General features: G+C 48.1%; 1 protein-coding gene across 1 annotated transcript in view; it reads right to left on the reverse strand.

Moving 5' to 3' along the window:
- MSH3 (mutS homolog 3) overlaps positions 1–17,277 on the reverse strand; it is a 267,619-nt gene that overhangs the window by 222,911 nt on the left and 27,431 nt on the right. Inside the window, exons 5-6 of the mRNA XM_075325143.1 lie at positions 5,288–5,404; positions 4,903–5,022 (exon numbers count right to left, since the gene is read on the reverse strand). Of these exons, the coding sequence (XP_075181258.1) occupies positions 4,903–5,022; positions 5,288–5,404 (237 nt within the window). The remainder of the gene's footprint in view (positions 1–4,902; positions 5,023–5,287; positions 5,405–17,277) is intronic.

Genomic DNA, 17,277 nt, shown 5'->3' on the forward strand with positions numbered 1-17,277 from the left:
CTTCACACACAGCGATGTGTGCTGCCGCAGTAGCGAGGAACAACATTGGACCGTCGCGTCAGCGTAATTATGGATTACGCCGACGCTGCACCGATGATACGATTACGACACTTTTGCGCTCGTTAATCGTATCATCGAACCTTTACACACTACGATGTCGCATGCGATGCCGGAAGTATGTCATTTTCAATTTGACCCCACCGACATCGCACCTGAACTAGGTCTGGCTGTCACATGACCAGAGCTCATGCAGGCCCCGCCCATTTCCTGCTTCCTGCTCCTAGCTCCACTACCGTGATGTCCTCTGCACCGGAAGAAAGTGACAGGGATCTGCTATCAAGGCAGGTAAGCCTCTATCTCCATAGTGGAGCGCCGGGATTTCCGCAGGTAAATCCGCAGGAATAATTGACATGCAGTTATGTGCGGCTGTGGGACATCCGCAGCATATTCCGCAGCCGCACATACCACAGCATGGGCACAGAACTCCCCTTGTCCCATAGGATAACATGGGGAGTGTCTGTACTTGCTGAAACCTGCAGATTTATCTAGAAAATCCAGATAAATCCGCAGGAGCAAGCTCCCGTTGGCACATAGCCTGAAAGTCAAAAGGTCAAAACATTGTTATCCTTTTGCTTAACTGCAGTTTACAGCTGTCACCAAAGTGAATGAGATTTCTGAAACCTTATGCACATGAGCTAAAAATATTTAATTTAAAAAAATCTAAATAAATAAACCCAGAGGTGGCAACCCCTTTAAAGAGAAGCTGTCAGCAGGTTTTTGCTATGTAATCTGAGGACAGCATGATCTATAGGTTAAGACAGATTTCAGGGATGTGCCACTAAGGGCCATTTCACACATCCGGCATTTCGCCGGATTGCCGGATCCGGCACACTCCAGTACAGTGCAATACTGCACAATGCCATCGCGGCAAGCTCCGGTCACATGCTGTCAAAAAGTTAAAATAAGCAATAAATATCGTTCACCTTCACAATTGTGTCCCACTTGTTGATTCTTCACCATAACATTAAAATTTTTTATCTTTATGCTTCATGCCTGAAATGTGGGAAAAGGTTGAAAAATGCAAAGGAGCTGAATACTTTCACAAGGCACTGTATTTCCAGTCTATTCCTCCATTAAGGAGAAATCAGCATTTGAATATGCATAACAGGCCAACTACGTTAGGTCTGTAGCCTCTGTCACTCCAGCTCTGTTGCGCTTTCAGTCACCCTCCTCCTACTTAATTGACAGCTCCTTTCCCTTAAGTCTCACATCATAGAGGCTGTCAATCAAACATAGAGCTGGAGGGACAGAGGCTTCAGATCTACAAATACGAGGAGCTGCTGATAAGTCTTTGGCATTGTGAGCTTTTGTTGTTTCTATGGTAACGAATGTTACATCACATGAAAGCCTTGTGTGTCTAATATGTTTTCAGAAATTTTGTGTTTGTTGCTTATGGCAACAGTGTTCTACACACGGCGGAAAAACAAATGACGGAGTCTAATGCGATATTCACAGCAACTGAGAGCAGAGGAGTGATAAAATTATGTTTCTGCAAGGAAAGTCCGCAAAGGATATTCATGGTGACTAGGGCTGAGCGGATCTGGACTGTAAAAGTCCGGATCCGCACGGTTTCAACGATATTTGGGTGCCGGACCCGGGTGCGGGATTCCGGGTGCATGATCCAGATTCGGCAATTAAAGTAAAAATAAAGAGAAGAAGAAATAAAGTGAAAGTTTCATACTTACTGAGACTCGGTGTCATGGTGGCACACTGCTTTTGGGTCGCGCATGCACTTCCTGTACTGTATAATCACATACACACAGCTTTCCCTGTTTTCCCCGCCCACCGGCCATCCTCTCGTCTATGATTGGTTCCAGGCTGATGCGCCCCCAGCCTGTGACAGTCATCGCTTATCGCGGCTCAGTCATAGGCTACACTCAGAGCTGGCAGTCTTCTTTATGGCTGCTCGCTCTGACATGTAGCAGAGCTGGATGTGTCGTCGTGGGATCTTGTGTGGATTATGCTGGATGGCTGTGTTGGGGGTTAATAAAGTGGTGAAAGAGGGCGCGTTTTGTACTTTATTCCAAATAAAGGATTTTTCTGTGTGTTTATTTACTGTTATTTCCAGGTTAGTGTGATGCAGGTATCTCAGACGCCTGTGCCATCACCGACACAGCAGCACTCTTCTGACAGGAGCGTGCATGTGTTTCTAGACAATTTCAGCACCAAATGTGCACCTCCTGGCAAGAAAAAGCGGCAAAAATCGGGGTAGAAATGTGTCAAAACACTGCAGTTTTTTGCCAGGAGGTGTAGATTGGATGCATGAATATGGTGTAAAAATGTCAGCACCAAATTTGCATACCTTTGACCAAAAATGAAAAAGAAAAAAAAAAAAAATTCTGCCAGCAGGTGGTGCTTGGTGCTGAAACCTGGTGCAGACAATTTCAGCACCAAATGTGCACCTGCTGGCAAAAGAAAAAAAAAATGCATCAAAAATCGCGTCATAACACCGCGTTTTTTTGGAAGGAGGTGTAAATTGGATGCAGGAATATGGTATAAAAATTTCAGCACCAAATTTGCATCTCTTGGCCAAAAAAAACCTGCGATTTTCTGCTAGGAGATGGAGGTCTGTGAACTCCGTGACGTCCACCTGAGGTCAGGTTACCTGCGATCACAGGTCAAGGACCGTGGGAACCTCCAGCTGTACCCACAAATGACCTGAGTGATGTCACCGCTCATTGCGCAGCTCATTCATTCTCAGGAGCTCACAGAGAGCGGTCATTCTCTATGGCCCCTCTGTGATATTCAGATGTAACAGAGCTGAAGCTGCGTGGGACCTCCTGTGGATTATGCCGGACCTGGAGGGTTGTGTTGGGGATTAATAAAGTGGTGAAGGAGGGTGCGTTTGTATTTTATTCCAAATAAAGGATTTTTATCTGGGTCTTGTTTATTTACTGCAATTTAGTTTTGTGATGCAGGTATCTCATAGATGCCCGTGCCATTACACACCTAGGGTTTAGTAGCAGCGGTGTGCTGCTATTAACCTCTCATTACCCCGATTGGCACCTCATCAGGCCAACGGAAAGAGACGATATCGCACCGGGATTGTCACATCTAATAGATGCGGCAATACCGGGTAGCTTCGGGCAGTTAGACCAGCCCCCAACCGGTGTTATGGCTGGGGATGAAAATTAGGGGGGGACCACACGCTGTTTTTTTATTGTTTAGTTAAATAAAAAAAAAAAGCCGCATGCGGTTTCTCCTAGACCAGAATCACACTTGTGAGGGACTCGCGAGAGTCTGCCATGGCAAAGCCTCGCACGGGTGACTGTGGGCACTGGATACACTGCACATATACAGCCAGACAGCTGGGGCTGCAACCGCGGGCTGTATCTGTGCTGACGATTGTTTTGGGTTTTTTTTTACCACGATACTGACGCGCAGCCACTTTTATTGCTTTCCCCGCCCACCAGCCGTCCTGCCGCCTGTGATTGGTTGCAGTCAGGTGACATGCTACTACGCAGGGTGGGGGTGCGTCTAACTGCAACCAATTACACGCGCCGGTGGGCGGGCAAAGTAGTGAATATTGAATGGTCAGCTCCGGAAGGTAACATTGACTTATATGGGCACCGGATTCCGGAGTGGATCGGACTTGATTTTAAATCTATCAGTGATCCGCCGGTCCCGGTTTTTGGGGCGTTCAATCAGCTCTAATAATGACATGTCACAGATATTGGAGGTGGATCAATGCCCTTCATATTCCACAGTTAAGAACTGGGTTGCCAAATTTAAAACAAGGCACTTCAACCCCAATAATGAGGAACGTCCTGGACGACAGAGTGGTTATTGTTCCGGAGTGGCTCGTCGATGATGTGCACAACCTCATACTAGAGAATCGACAAATTTCAGCTAAAGCAATAGCAGACATCATGGGGATTTCCCGTGAATGTGTGTCATTATCCATGAACATTTGAACATGAGGAAGCTGTCTGCAAAATAGGTCCCCAAATGTTTGACAACAGATCAGAAAAGCATGCGAGTAAAATTCCATTTGTCAGCGTTTCCGGACTAATAAGAACTTCCTGGATCGTCTGGTCACTATGGATAAGACCTGGATTTATTTGTATGACCCTGAAAACAAGGAGCAGTCAACAGAGTGGAAGCACAGTGGTTCTCCTCATCCAAAGAAGTTCAGGGTGCAAAAATCAACCACTAAGGTGATGGTGTCTGTGTTCTGGGATAAGGAGGGCGTGCTGCTAGTGGACTACCTTCAAAAGGGTTGCACCATCAATGTAAGGTATTACAATGAACTTTTGGACCAATTGAAGGCAGCTCTGAAGGCCAAAAGGTGCGGCAAGCTGTTCAAAGGAATCTTATTCCTGCAAGACAACGCCTCCACTCACACTGCACAAGAGACCACGGCAAAACTGGCAGAGCTGGGCTTCCAGCTGGCTGACCACCCACCTTATTCACCAGATCTAGCTCCCTCCGACTATCATCTGTTTCTAAACCTGAAAACACCTTAAGGGTACCAACTTTCACATTTCTGATGCATGGCTGCTACGGATGCCTGATTTGAGGCACAACCGAAATCAGTGGAGAGTATGTGGAATAAATGTAAAGTTTCATTATCCTATCTCATTTCTTTCTGGGTAAAGCCAAAGACCAAGCAGGAGCCCCTCATAGTTCTTCAGACTCATTTGCATATCAATTCAAATGCTGATTTCCCAGTAACAGGCTATGTAAAAATATTGCTAGACTTGTTTGAAAGAGCCACATGCTGCACAAATAAAAAGTTTGGGGGTGTAAAATCCTGTTGACAGAATCTCTTTAATATTTGGGGCGATATATTTAAAACAACAAGAGAGATCAAACACCCGCAAGTAAACTAAGTAAAAGGATATCTTCTCCAATGAGCGTTGATTTTGTGTACAAAGCCGTGAGCTGCCTTGTAAATAAAGCGTTCTTGTTTTCTCCGGCCGCCTTCAGCGCTGCGGTCTCCGTTTGTTTCACAACTCCAACCTGAAAAAAAAAATAAATAAATAAATAAAATTGATGAATTGAGACATTCACAGTAATCTACTGCCATCTGGTGGAGAACTGTGGAATGACATACTGATATGAATTCTCCATGGAGCGGTCACATCGAGACCTAACAATGGTGTTTAAATAAAAACTCACAGCAAATGTTCATAAAGGTCATTCGTTTAATCTGCATTTTATGTACTAATGACCAGAATGGAAATGAGACATAATTGCTGATCACATATATAAAACACAAACTTACTTTAAATCCTTTAGCCACGAGCCGTCTGACATGGACAAATAATCTGTGGGTGGGAATGCTCGCGGTCATAAAGTTGTGGTCTAGGTGGCAATAAATGTTCAGTTCTCGGGCAGCAATCTGTAAAAGGTTACAAAGCAGAAGCGGCCGGTGAATATTTCATAACGAGGTCACCGCTGCCAGATAGGATATCATATAATGCGGCACAATTCTAATCTATTGGCTAATGGCTATATAATTACATGCCATGTATATGACCCCGACTGCGCCAAACGGATTTATTACATGTCCAGCATTTTGCTTAAGACCCATCAGCTCTCATTAACCCACAAATGTCTATCTTGGTTTAGGCATCAACACGTCTGATGTGAGCCTTACATCTCCTATGGACCTGCTAGATCACTCATGAATCATGCAATATTTTCTTCAGTGATTTTAAAGAAATTACCAATAAAAAGGTGAATTTTATTATAAAGGAAAAAAAAAATCTGGATAATTTCTTCTTGTTTCATCAAGAAAATGAACAGTTTCCCAACATTACCCTGACAGGGGTTATCCCAGACAATTTTATTTTTTAACTACGGGCCTAAGAACCAACAGGCAGGTAGTTGCTAACTACCTGCCTGTTCTGCCCGGTGCTGATCTTTGCAGGCACACAGCGGTCACAGACCATTCCTGATGGCGATTCTGCGGCTTCCTCTCACGTCGCATCGCCTGAACAGCAGCTTCTTTTTCACTATGCGGATGGGGTGTGTCTGGGGACCTCATGCTGTCTGACAGCTGTCTCCCTACCGCCTAAGGAGATGTGCGCACGTGTGTGTATTGCATGCAGTTACGCTGCGTTCTGCACCGCAGCGTAACTGCATGCGTCCTGCGTCCCCTGCACAGTCTATGGAGATTGTGCAGGAGCCGTGTGCACGTGTCGTATTAAAACGCAGCGATTCGGCTGCTGCCCAAATCGCTGCGTTCTAAGAAGTGACATTTCAGGCTATGTGCGCACATGTGCGGTCTGCACCGCACCTAAAAGGTGCGCTCAGAGCGCAGCTGAAAAGCTCCGTTCTGAAGCGCATGGTGCCGGCAGAGAACGTGCGCCCTGGATGCTGCCTCTCCCTATAGACAGCATGCAAAGCGCACGGAAGAAGTGACATGTCACTTAGAACGCAGCGATGCGGGCAGCAGCAGAATCGCTGCGTTCTAATACGCCACATGCGCACGGCTCCTGCACAATCTCCATAGATTGTGCAGGGGATGCAGGACGCATGCAGTTACGCTGTGGTGCAGAACGCAGCGTAACTGCATACAATACGCACACATGCGCACATCCCCTTACTTCTTCCGTGCGGTTTGCATGCTGTCTATAGGGAGAGGCAGCATGCAGAGCGCACGTTCTCTGCCGGCACCATGCGCTTCAGAACGCAGCTTTTCAGCTGCGCTCTGAAGCGCACCTTTTAGGTGCGGTGCAGAGCACACACGTGCGCACATAGCCTAACTGCGGGGAGCCGGCTGTGATGTCGGCAGACAACAGAGAAGAGCGGAAGGGGAAGAGCTGCTCTGCTGATGTGAGCAGCAGCATGCCCAGCAGGAGAGGTCCGTGACCTATTGAGTCGGTGCCGGTAGAACAGGCAGGTGATAACTACCTTCCTGTTAGTGTTGAAGCCCATAGTTCTTAATTAAAATAGTCTTGGATAACCAATCAATTCATTTCCAAAATATCTCAGACTATAATAAAAAAATAAAAAAGTATTTTTTGTACTTTGTACGAACGAGAGTGATCCCTCTCTCTGAGCTAGGCAATAATAATAATAATAATAATAATATTATTATTATTGTACCATTTATTCCATGGGGCTTTAAATGTGAAAAAGGGGCATACATAGAAAAGTACAATAATCATGAACAATACAAGGCACAGACTGTACAGGAGGAGAGAGGACCCTGTCCGCGAGGACTCACAGTCTACAGGGAATGGGTGACGATACAACAGGTTAGGACCGAGGGGGTCGTGAAATGCTATGGTGGACCGAGGGTTACTGCAGCTTGTAGGCTTGTCGGAAGAAGGGGGTCTTCAGGTTCCTTTTGAAAGTTTCCGCGGTAGGTGAGAGTCTGATATGCTGAGGTAGAGCATTCCAGAGTAAGGGGGAGGCACAGGAGAAATCTTATATGTGATTGTGGGAAGAGGAGATTAGAGGGGAGTAGAGAAGGAGATCTTGTGAGGATCGAAGGTTGAGTACAGGTAAGTTACGGGAGACTAGACATGTCATTTATATAGCTTCCCAAGGCAGGTGGCTGCAGTTAGGCCCTTGTCCTTCTCTGTCCTTATATACACTGATGTAACTGATGAAAGGTAAGGTTTTAACCCTTTTACAACCAAAGACATACTGTTACTTCCTTGGTCGCCTGCCTACGGATGCCACGGGCTCCGGCGGTGAGCCCGTATCTTTCCCCTCCCATCTCTTCTGACATGAACAGCAGAGATGTGAGGCTAACAGGCGTAGGTGGATCAGAGATCCACCCGCACCTGTTAACCCCTAACATCACGCTGTAAAATACTGACAGCGCAATTAATATGGCCGTGGTGGGGATCACGCCGCTCCCAGCCACCATTGGTGGCTCTGTGACATAATGACGGGGCACCAATGTGTTGCTATGGTAGCGCGGGGTCAGCTGATGACTAGGGCTGAGCGGATCAGGATCCGCGCGGTTTCAATGATATTTCTGTGCCAGACCCGGGCGCGGGATTTCGGGTGCACGATATGGATTCAACAAAAAGTAAAAATACATAAAACAACAAATAAGCGTGTTTCATACTTACTGAGACTCGTTGTCATGGCGGCACACTGCTTCCGGGTCGCACTTTCACTTCCTGTACTGTGCACGCAATCACACAGCTTTCCGTATTTTCCCCGCCCACCGGCCGTCCTCTCATCTGTGATTGGTTGCAGGCTGACACGCCCCCAGCCTGTGACAGTCTCTGCTGCGGTTATCGCGGCTCAGTAATAGGCTACATGCAGAGCTGGCAGTCTTCTCTATGGCTGCTCGCTCTGACATGTAGCAGAGCTGGATGTGACATCGTGGGACGACGTGTGGATTACGCCGGACCTGGAGGGCTGTGTTTGGGGGTTAATAAAGTGGTGAAGGAGGGCGTGTTTTGTACTTTGTTTCAAATGAAGGATATTTCTCTGTGTCTTGTTTATTTACATTCATTTACAGGTTTGTGTGATGCAGGTATCTGATAGACGCCTGTGCCATCACAAACCTACAATTTAGTAGCAGCTGTGCGCCGCTATTAACCCGATTGGCACCACATCACACCACCGGGAAGAGCCAGTATCACACCGGGATTGTCACATCTAATAGATGCATTTGCACACAGAAGCTACCTCAATTAGTATATCTAAAAATAATTTTTATTGAAATATATTAAAACAAATCAAAATTCCACCTGTGTAAATGTGACACACACAAAAAATCCCAGGACCATGGGATAGCCCCAATATTATTCACCAAAGGAACAAACCAGTTATTCCACTATTATGTCACCTTCATAGTACTGCCAATGGGAAAAATCTCTAGATAACCCTCGTTCTCTCTTTCCTCTGCCTGCCAATGGAGATATAACCTAGGTTACACGCACCCTAAAGGTAAAGAGGTGCCCCCATTCCTCGGCGGCTTTCCCTCCTATGATCTCCCTGAGCTCCCTTCTTTTCGGGTAAAATCTAAAGGGTTATACCATTAAATAGTGAGGGAAAATAGAAAATAAACAATTTGCACTTATCTGAGATACATTCGGGTCAAAAGTCCCTTAGCAGTTTTTTTCCTTTAACCCCTTCAGCCCCCAGCCTGTTTTCACCTTAAAGACCCGGCCATTTTTTGCAATTTTGACCAGTGTCACTTTGACAGGTTATAACTCTGGAACACTTCAACGGATCCTGGCGATTCTGAGATTGTTTTTTCGTGACATATTGTACTTCATGTCAGTGGTAAATTTAGGCCGATATGTTTTGCGTTTATTTGTGAAAATTTCGGAAATTTGGCGAAAATTTTGAAAATTTTGCAATTTTCAAAATTTGAAATTTTATGCCCATAAATCTGAGAGATATGTCAGACAAAAAAGTTACTAAATAACATTTCCCACATGTCTACTTTACACCAGCGCAATTTTTGAAAAAAAAAAAAATTCCGTTAGGAAGTTAGAAGGGTTCAAAGTTCATCACCAATTTCTCATTTTTCCAACAAAATTTACAAAAAAAAATTTTTTAGGTACCACATCACATTTGGAGTGATTTGAGAAACCTAGGCGACAGAAAATACCCAAAAGTGACCCAATTCTAAAATCTGCACCCCTCACTCTGCTCAAAACCACATCCAAGAAGTTTATTAACCCTTTAGGAGCTTCACAGCAACCAAAGCAATGTAGACAAAAAAATGAAAATTTTACTTTTTTAACACAAAAATGTTACTTTAGCCATAAAAATTAGTATTTTCACAAGGGTATCAGGAAAAATGCATCATAAAATGTATCGTGCATTTTCTCCTGAGTACGCAGATACCCCATATGTGGTGGAAATCAAATGTTTGGGCACACAGCAGGACTCGGAAGGCAAGGAGCGCCATTTGAATTTTTGAGTGCAAAATTAGCTGCACTCATTAGCGGACGCCATGTCGGGTTTGAAGACTCCCCGAGGTGCCTAAACAATGGAGCTCCCCCATAAGTGACCCCATTTTGGAAACTAGAGCCCTCAAATATTTTTTCTAGATGTTTGATGTGCACTTTGAACCCCTGGTGGCTTCACAGAAATTTATAACGTTGAGCCGTGAAAAGAAAAAAAATTTTTTTTACCACAAAACTGTTGCTTCAACCAGGTAGCTTTTTTTATCACAAGGGTATCAGGAAAAAATGCACCATAAAATGTATTGTGCATTTTCTCCTGAGTACGCAGATACCCCATATGTGGTGGAAATCAAATGTTTGGGCACACGGCAGGACTCGGAAGGCAAGGAGCGCCATTTGAATTTTTGAGTGCAAAATTAGCTGCACTCATTAGCGGACGCCATGTCGGGTTTGAAGACTCCCCGAGGTGCCTAAACAATGGAGCTCCCCCATAAGTTACCCCATTTTGGAAACTAGAGCCCTCAAATATTTTTTCTAGATGTTTTATGTGCACTTTGAACCCCTGGGGGCTTCACAGAAGTTTATAACGTTGAGCCGTGAAAAGAAAAATTTTTTTTTTTACCACAAAACTGTTGCTTCAACCAGGTAGCTTTTTTTATCACAAGGGTATCAGGAAAAAATGCACCATAAAATGTATTGTGCATTTTCTCCTGAGTACGCAGATACCCCATATGTGGTGGAAATCAAATGTTTGGGCGCACGGCAGGACTCGGAAGGCAAGGAGCGCCATTTCACAGCAAAATTGGTTGGAATTATTAGCGGACGCTATGTTGCGTTTGGAGACCCCCTGAAGTGCCTAAACAATGGAGCTCCCCCACAATTGACCCCATTTTGGAAACTAGACCCCTCATGGAATTTATCTAGCTGTTTAGGGAGCACTTTGAACCCCTGGAGGCTTCACAAACGTTTGTAATGTTGAGCCGTGAAAATATTTTATTTTTTTTACCACAAAATTGTTTTTTCAAACAGGTAGCTTTTTTTCCACAAGGGTATCAGGAAAAAATGCACCATAAAATGTATTGTGCAATTTCTCCTGAGTACGACGATACCTCATATGTGGTGGAAATCAATTGTTTGGGCGTACGGCGGGGCTCAGAAGAGAAGGAGCGCCATTTCACAGTAAAATTGATTGGAATTATTAGCAGACGCCATGTTTCATTTGGAGACCCCCTGAGGTGCCTAAACAATGGAGCTCCCCCACATGTGATCCCATTTTGGAAACTAGACCCCCCCCCCCCATACAAAAAAAATTAGTTTGGCGAAATAAAAAATACAGACATCAGTAGAAAAAAAAAAAAAAAATGAGCGCCTGCCAAGACCAGTGCCAAACGTGAGAGCAATGCACGAGTCTCGCATCGCATCATCCACTGCAGTCTGGAAGCGAGCAACTGCGCTGGATAATGCGATGCGAGAGGGCGGGGCGGCAGATGAGAAAGGGCGCAGCGGATGGAGGAGCGGCAGAGGATGGGAAAGGGCGCAGCGGATGGATGATGGGAAATGGCGCAGCGGATGGATGGGAAATGGCGCAGCGGATGGAGGAGCGGCAGAGGATGGGGGGGGGGTGAGATGGGGATACCTACCTTACAGGATGGATCTAGGCAGCAGGATCACAGCAGACAGAAGAGGCAGCAGACAGAAGAGGCAGCAGATGAAGGAGGCAACAGATCGAGGAGGGTGAGAGGGGGCAGTAGATGGAAAATGGGAGAGAGCAGGCAGCAGATCGGGGAGGGGGGCAGAGTCTGATGGGAGAGAGAGATGGCACATGTAGGGGAAGGGAGGGGGGCTTGCAGCACATGTAGGGGGAGGGAGGGGGGCTTGCAGCACATGTAGGGGGAGGGAGGGGTGCTTGCAGCACATGTAGGGGGAGGGAGGGGGGCTTGCAGCACATGTAGGGGGAGGGTGGCTGGCTTGCAGCACATGTAGGGGGAGGGTGGCTTGCAGCACATGTGCTGCAAGCCAGCCACCTTCCCCCCACATGTGCTGCAAGCCAGCCACCCTCCCCCTACATGTGCTGCAAGCCCCCCTCCCTCCCCCTACATGTGCTGCAAGCCCCCCTCCCTCCCCCTACATGTGCTGCAAGCCCCCCTCCCTCCCCCCACATGTGCTGCAAGCCCCCCTCCCTCCCCCCACATGTGCTGCAAGCCAGCCACCCTCCCCCCACATGTGCTGCAAGCCAGCCACCCCTCCCCCCACGTGGGGGGAGGGTGGCTTGCAGCACATGGAGGGATAGGTGGTGTGGCGATGGAGAAGGGGCAGCCGATGAAGGAGGCGGCGGCCGCCGCCGATCGGGGGCAGCAGCGGCTGAAAAAGGTGGGTGCGACGGCGGCGGGGACAGTGGCGAGCATGGCGGCGGGGACGGCGGTGGATCGGGAGCGGCGGCGGGGACGGCGGTGGATCGGGAGCGGCGGCGGGGACGGCGGTGGATCGGGAGCATGGCGGCGGGGACGGCGGTGGATCGGGAGCGGCGGCGGAGACAGCGGTGCAGCGGGAGCATGGCGGCGGGGACGGCGGTGGATCGGGAGCGGCGGCGGAGACAGCGGTGCAGCGGGAGCATGGCGGCGGGGACGTCGGTGGATCGGGAGCGGCGGCGGAGACAGCGGTGCAGCGGGAGCATGGCGGCGGGGACGTCGGTGGATCGGGAGCGGCGGCGGAGACAGCGGTGCAGCGGGAGCATGGCGGCGGGGACGGCGGTGGATCGGGAGCGGCGGCGGAGACAGCGGTGCAGCGGGAGCATGGCGGCGGGGACGGCGGTGCAGCGGGAGCATGGCGGCGGGGACGGCGGTGGATCGGGAGCGGCGGCGGAGACAGCGGTGCAGCGGGAGCATGGCGGCGGGGACGGCGGTGGATCGAGAGCGGCGGCGGAGACAGCGGTGCAGCGGGAGCATGGCGGCGGGGACGGCGGTGGAGCGGGAGCATGGCGGCGGGGACAGCGGTGCATCGGGAGCATGGCGGCGGGGACAGCGGTGAAGCGGCAGCAGCGGCGGGGCGATCGGAGACAGCGGCGGGGACAGCGGTGAAGCGGGAGCAGCGGCGGGGCGATCGGAGACAGCGGCGGTGAAGCGGGAGCAGCGGCGGGGCGATCGGAGACAGCGGCGGTGAAGCGGGAGCAGCGGCGGGGACAGGGGCGGGCGGCGGGGCGATCGGGGACAGGGGCGGGCGGCGGGGACAACAACTTACCGCTCTCCTCGGCTTCCAGGGACGGTCACAGGCCGCAGATCCACATTGATTGGAGAGAGCGGTCACAAGACCGGTCTCTCCAATCAGAGCTGGGGGCGGGTGAAGCATCGATCACCCAGCTCCAGCCAATGGCCAGTGCTACAGCAGCACTGATCAGGGCTGGATTTCAATGTTCCAGCCATTTTCAATGGCTGGAACATTACAGTGGCTGTAATTGGCTGAGCGGCGTTCGTCAGCCAATCACAGCCTCTGTAGGTTCGGGGAGGAGGCACCACCCCTCCTGACGTCAGGCAGAGGTCCCCTCCTTCCCGAATCCACCGTTTAAGTAAATAAATTTCACTCCCCGGGGCTCCGGGACCGCGATTTCGCCAGGACGTACTGAGTACGTCATGGGTCCTTTAGCACCATGTCACCATGACGTACTCAGTACGTCCAAGGTCGTTAAGGGGTTAAGGTGAAGGTGTCTCGGCTTTCATGGTCCTCAACCCAATAATATAAAATCACAAAATCTCAGTCTCGACGCGTTTCTCCCCATTTAATTGATTGGGGTTCATCAGGAGACGATGTTAAATAATTGGCCCAATCGCCTGTGGAATAAATAGATATCAAAAAACCCCAAATCCAAACCATACAAAATGTCCTTAAAGTATTAGGTCACATTGGTTACATACCAGAAAGTTGTCAGGGGGCTACTCGTTCTGCAGCACACACCTCTCCATGCAGATGTATAAACATGGACGACTTGCCCTGCAACTAATCATAGTTAATATATTTAACTATGATTAGTTGCAGGGCCAGTCGTCTAGCTGCAACCAATTACACGCGCCTGTGGGCGGGGAAAACAATGAATATTGAATTGTCGGCTCTGGAAGGGAATAGCGTGACCCAGAAGGAGTGTGCCGCCATGTCAGCGCCTCGGTGAGTATGCAGCGCTCGCTCCTACCCCCCTATACCCTCCACAAATATCTGTTTTATCACCGTTCGATCTGCTGTACTGATGACCGACGCTACCATAACAATTTTCCTGTGAGAGCCGATAGAGAGCCAGCACTCACAGGAATACAGTATTTCTGCTGATCAGCAGCAGTCACATCTCTAGAACAACTGTTAAGAGCTGACTTTGTGCAGCAGGCCTTCATGGTAAAATATCTGCTAGGAAACCACTGCTAAGGACAGGCAACAAGCAGAAGAGACTTGTTTCGGCTAAAGAACACAAGGAATGGACATTAGACCAGTGGAGATCTGTGATTTGGTCTGATGAGTCCAAATATGAGATCTTTGGATCCAACCACCATGTCTTTGTGTGACGCAGAAAAGGTGAACGGATGGACTCTACATGGCTGGTTCCCACCGTGAAGCATGGAGGAGGAGGTGTGATGGTGTGGGGGTGCTTTGGTGACACGGTTTGGGATTTATTCAAAATTGAAGACATACTGAACCAGCATGGATACCACAACATCTTGCAGCGACGTGCTATTCTATGGCATGCTATGGTGATGGAGCGGACAGAAAGTCATTTAGGTTAGAAATTATGTCACAGGAATGGCAGAAAGAGCAGAGTTCAGCACTTGGCTGATTAGAGTGACTGGAGCGTTAGTGATTGACGTTCACTTTCTTTAGAGCGCCAGGTCTCAGTATCGTTGATGGTCAGACTCTCAGCGATTGAAAGCTATAGAACGTGTAATAAGTTTCTAAACGGTGAATAATATCGGCCATACATTGTTTCAATTTTTTGGTTGTCCCAACATCTATAACTTTTCTTTTATCTGCCCTTCACATAGCCGTATGAGGGCTTGTATGTTGCAGGACAAGTTGTAGTTTATAACTCCATTCATTTAACCATACAATTAAATGGTTAGAAAAAAAAAAATAAATAAAACGCAATCCCAAAAATTGTATTTTGTGTTTTCTTTTCACAGCATTCGGGACAGAAAAAAAAAAAAAAAAGGACCTAGCAATATGATTTTCCAAAGTCAGTATAATTATGGTGATATCAAACTTAAAGGTGTTTTTTTTTTCCCTCTGTTGACCTCTTATACGTCAGTAGCTTAAAAAAAAAAAAAAAAAAAAAGAAAAAAGTAAGTATAGCTTGTGAAAAAGAAAAAAAAAATTATATAATATATACCGTATATGCCGGCGTATAAGACGACCCCCAACTTCTGCCCTAAAAATATAGAATTTGGGATATACTCACTGTATAAGACTACCCCGCTCCCAAATGAAAAAAAGTCTGCTTTGATTGCAACATGTTAATTTTAATTCCGCGAGAGCCGTACAATATGTTTTTAAAGGGCCATTGACAGATCAATCGCTCCAATGTTCACTTAGTACAGCAAGGAATGCTCCTCCCTGCTGTATAAAGCCACAACTGGACTGAAACAATGGTACTACACTCTGCTACAAACAGACACACACAACTCTGCTACATACAGACAAACACACACAACTCTTCTACATACAGACAAACACACACACACAACTCTGCTACATACAGACAAACACATACAACTCTGCTACATACAGACAAACACATACAACTCTGCTACATACAGACAAACACACACAACTCTGCTACATACAGACAAACACATACAACTCTGCTACATACAGACAAACACATACAACTCTGCTACATACAGACAAATACACACAACTCTGCTACATACAGACAAACACATACAACTCTGCTACATACAGACAAACACATAAAACTCTGCTACATACAGACAAACACATACAACTCTGCTACATAGAGACAAACACATACAACTCTGCTACATACAGACAAACACATACAACTCTGCTACATACAGACAAACACATACAACTTTGCTACATACAGACAAACACATACAACTCTGCTACATACAGACAAACACACACAACTCTGCTACATACAGACAAACACACACAACTTTGCTACATACAGACAAACACATACAACTCTGCTACATACAGACAAACACATACAACTCTGCTACATACAGACAAACACACACAACTCTGCTGCTCTGTGGGGCCTGCACCCGCGGCTCGGCGGGTACAGCACCCACGGCATCGGCGGGGGGGGGGGGGGGATTGGCAGGGCATACATCTGGGGGGTTAGAAGCAGCTCACCGGGGCCCATAATGGGGAGGCGGGGAGGGCATTTACCCGATTAGGTCACGGTGGAGAGGGGGCCCACACAGCGCCGGACAGAAGCTCGCCTCCTTCATCTGTGGGACTGAGAAGGCGGTAGCTCCGCCCACAGATGAAATTCAAAACAGGATGTCTGCGCGCCTTAAAGTGACGGCGCCGCAGATTGCTGCCGAGGACTGCGGTCCCCGGAACTCGGCCGGGGGCAGCAGAACTTTAAAGGCGAGTGGGCCCCGGCCAAGGGACAGGAGAACTGACGAGGCCGAGTGGGCCCCCCCGGCTCTCCAGGGCCCCGGCATTTGCCCATAGACAGGTAGGAGCCCTGTCTGCGAGCCAGATACGGCCATCAAAAGAGCCATATCTGGCTCGCGAGCCATAGGTTCCCGACCCCTGCTGTATGATATATACCGTATTTTTCGCTTTATAAGACGCACCTGATTATAAGACGCACCCCCAAATTTGGTGAAGGAAAAGAGAATTTTTTTTTAATGTTAAATGGGGTCCATCTTATAATGCCAGTGTCCCTCTAACAAATCATATAGGGTATATGTCCCTCATAGCCCCCCATCCTAAAATTAGCCCCCTTAATCTGGATATGGCCCCCTTATATTGAATATAGCCCCCTTGTGATGGCACACGTTCCCCTGTGCTGCCTATGGTCCCCTATGGATTGCACACGTTCCCGTGTTAGATAACGCCCCCATGCTGCTGCCCATGGCCCCTATAGATCGCACAAGTCCCCCTGTGTTAGATATCGCCCCCATAGTGCTGCACATGGCCCCTATATAGATCGCACAAGTCCCCCTGTGTTAGATATCGCCCCCATAGTGCTGCCCATGGCCCCTATATAGATCGCACAAGTCCCCCTGTGTTAGATATCGCCCCCATAGTGCTGCCCATGGCTCCTATATAGATTGCACAAGTCCCCCTGTGTTAGATATCGCCCCCATAGTGCTGCCCATGGTCCCTATAGATCGCACAAGTCCCCCTGTGTCAGATATCGCCCCCA

Source organism: Anomaloglossus baeobatrachus, chromosome 1 (genome assembly GCF_048569485.1).
Source record: "Anomaloglossus baeobatrachus isolate aAnoBae1 chromosome 1, aAnoBae1.hap1, whole genome shotgun sequence".
NCBI lineage: Eukaryota > Metazoa > Chordata > Amphibia > Anura > Aromobatidae > Anomaloglossus > Anomaloglossus baeobatrachus.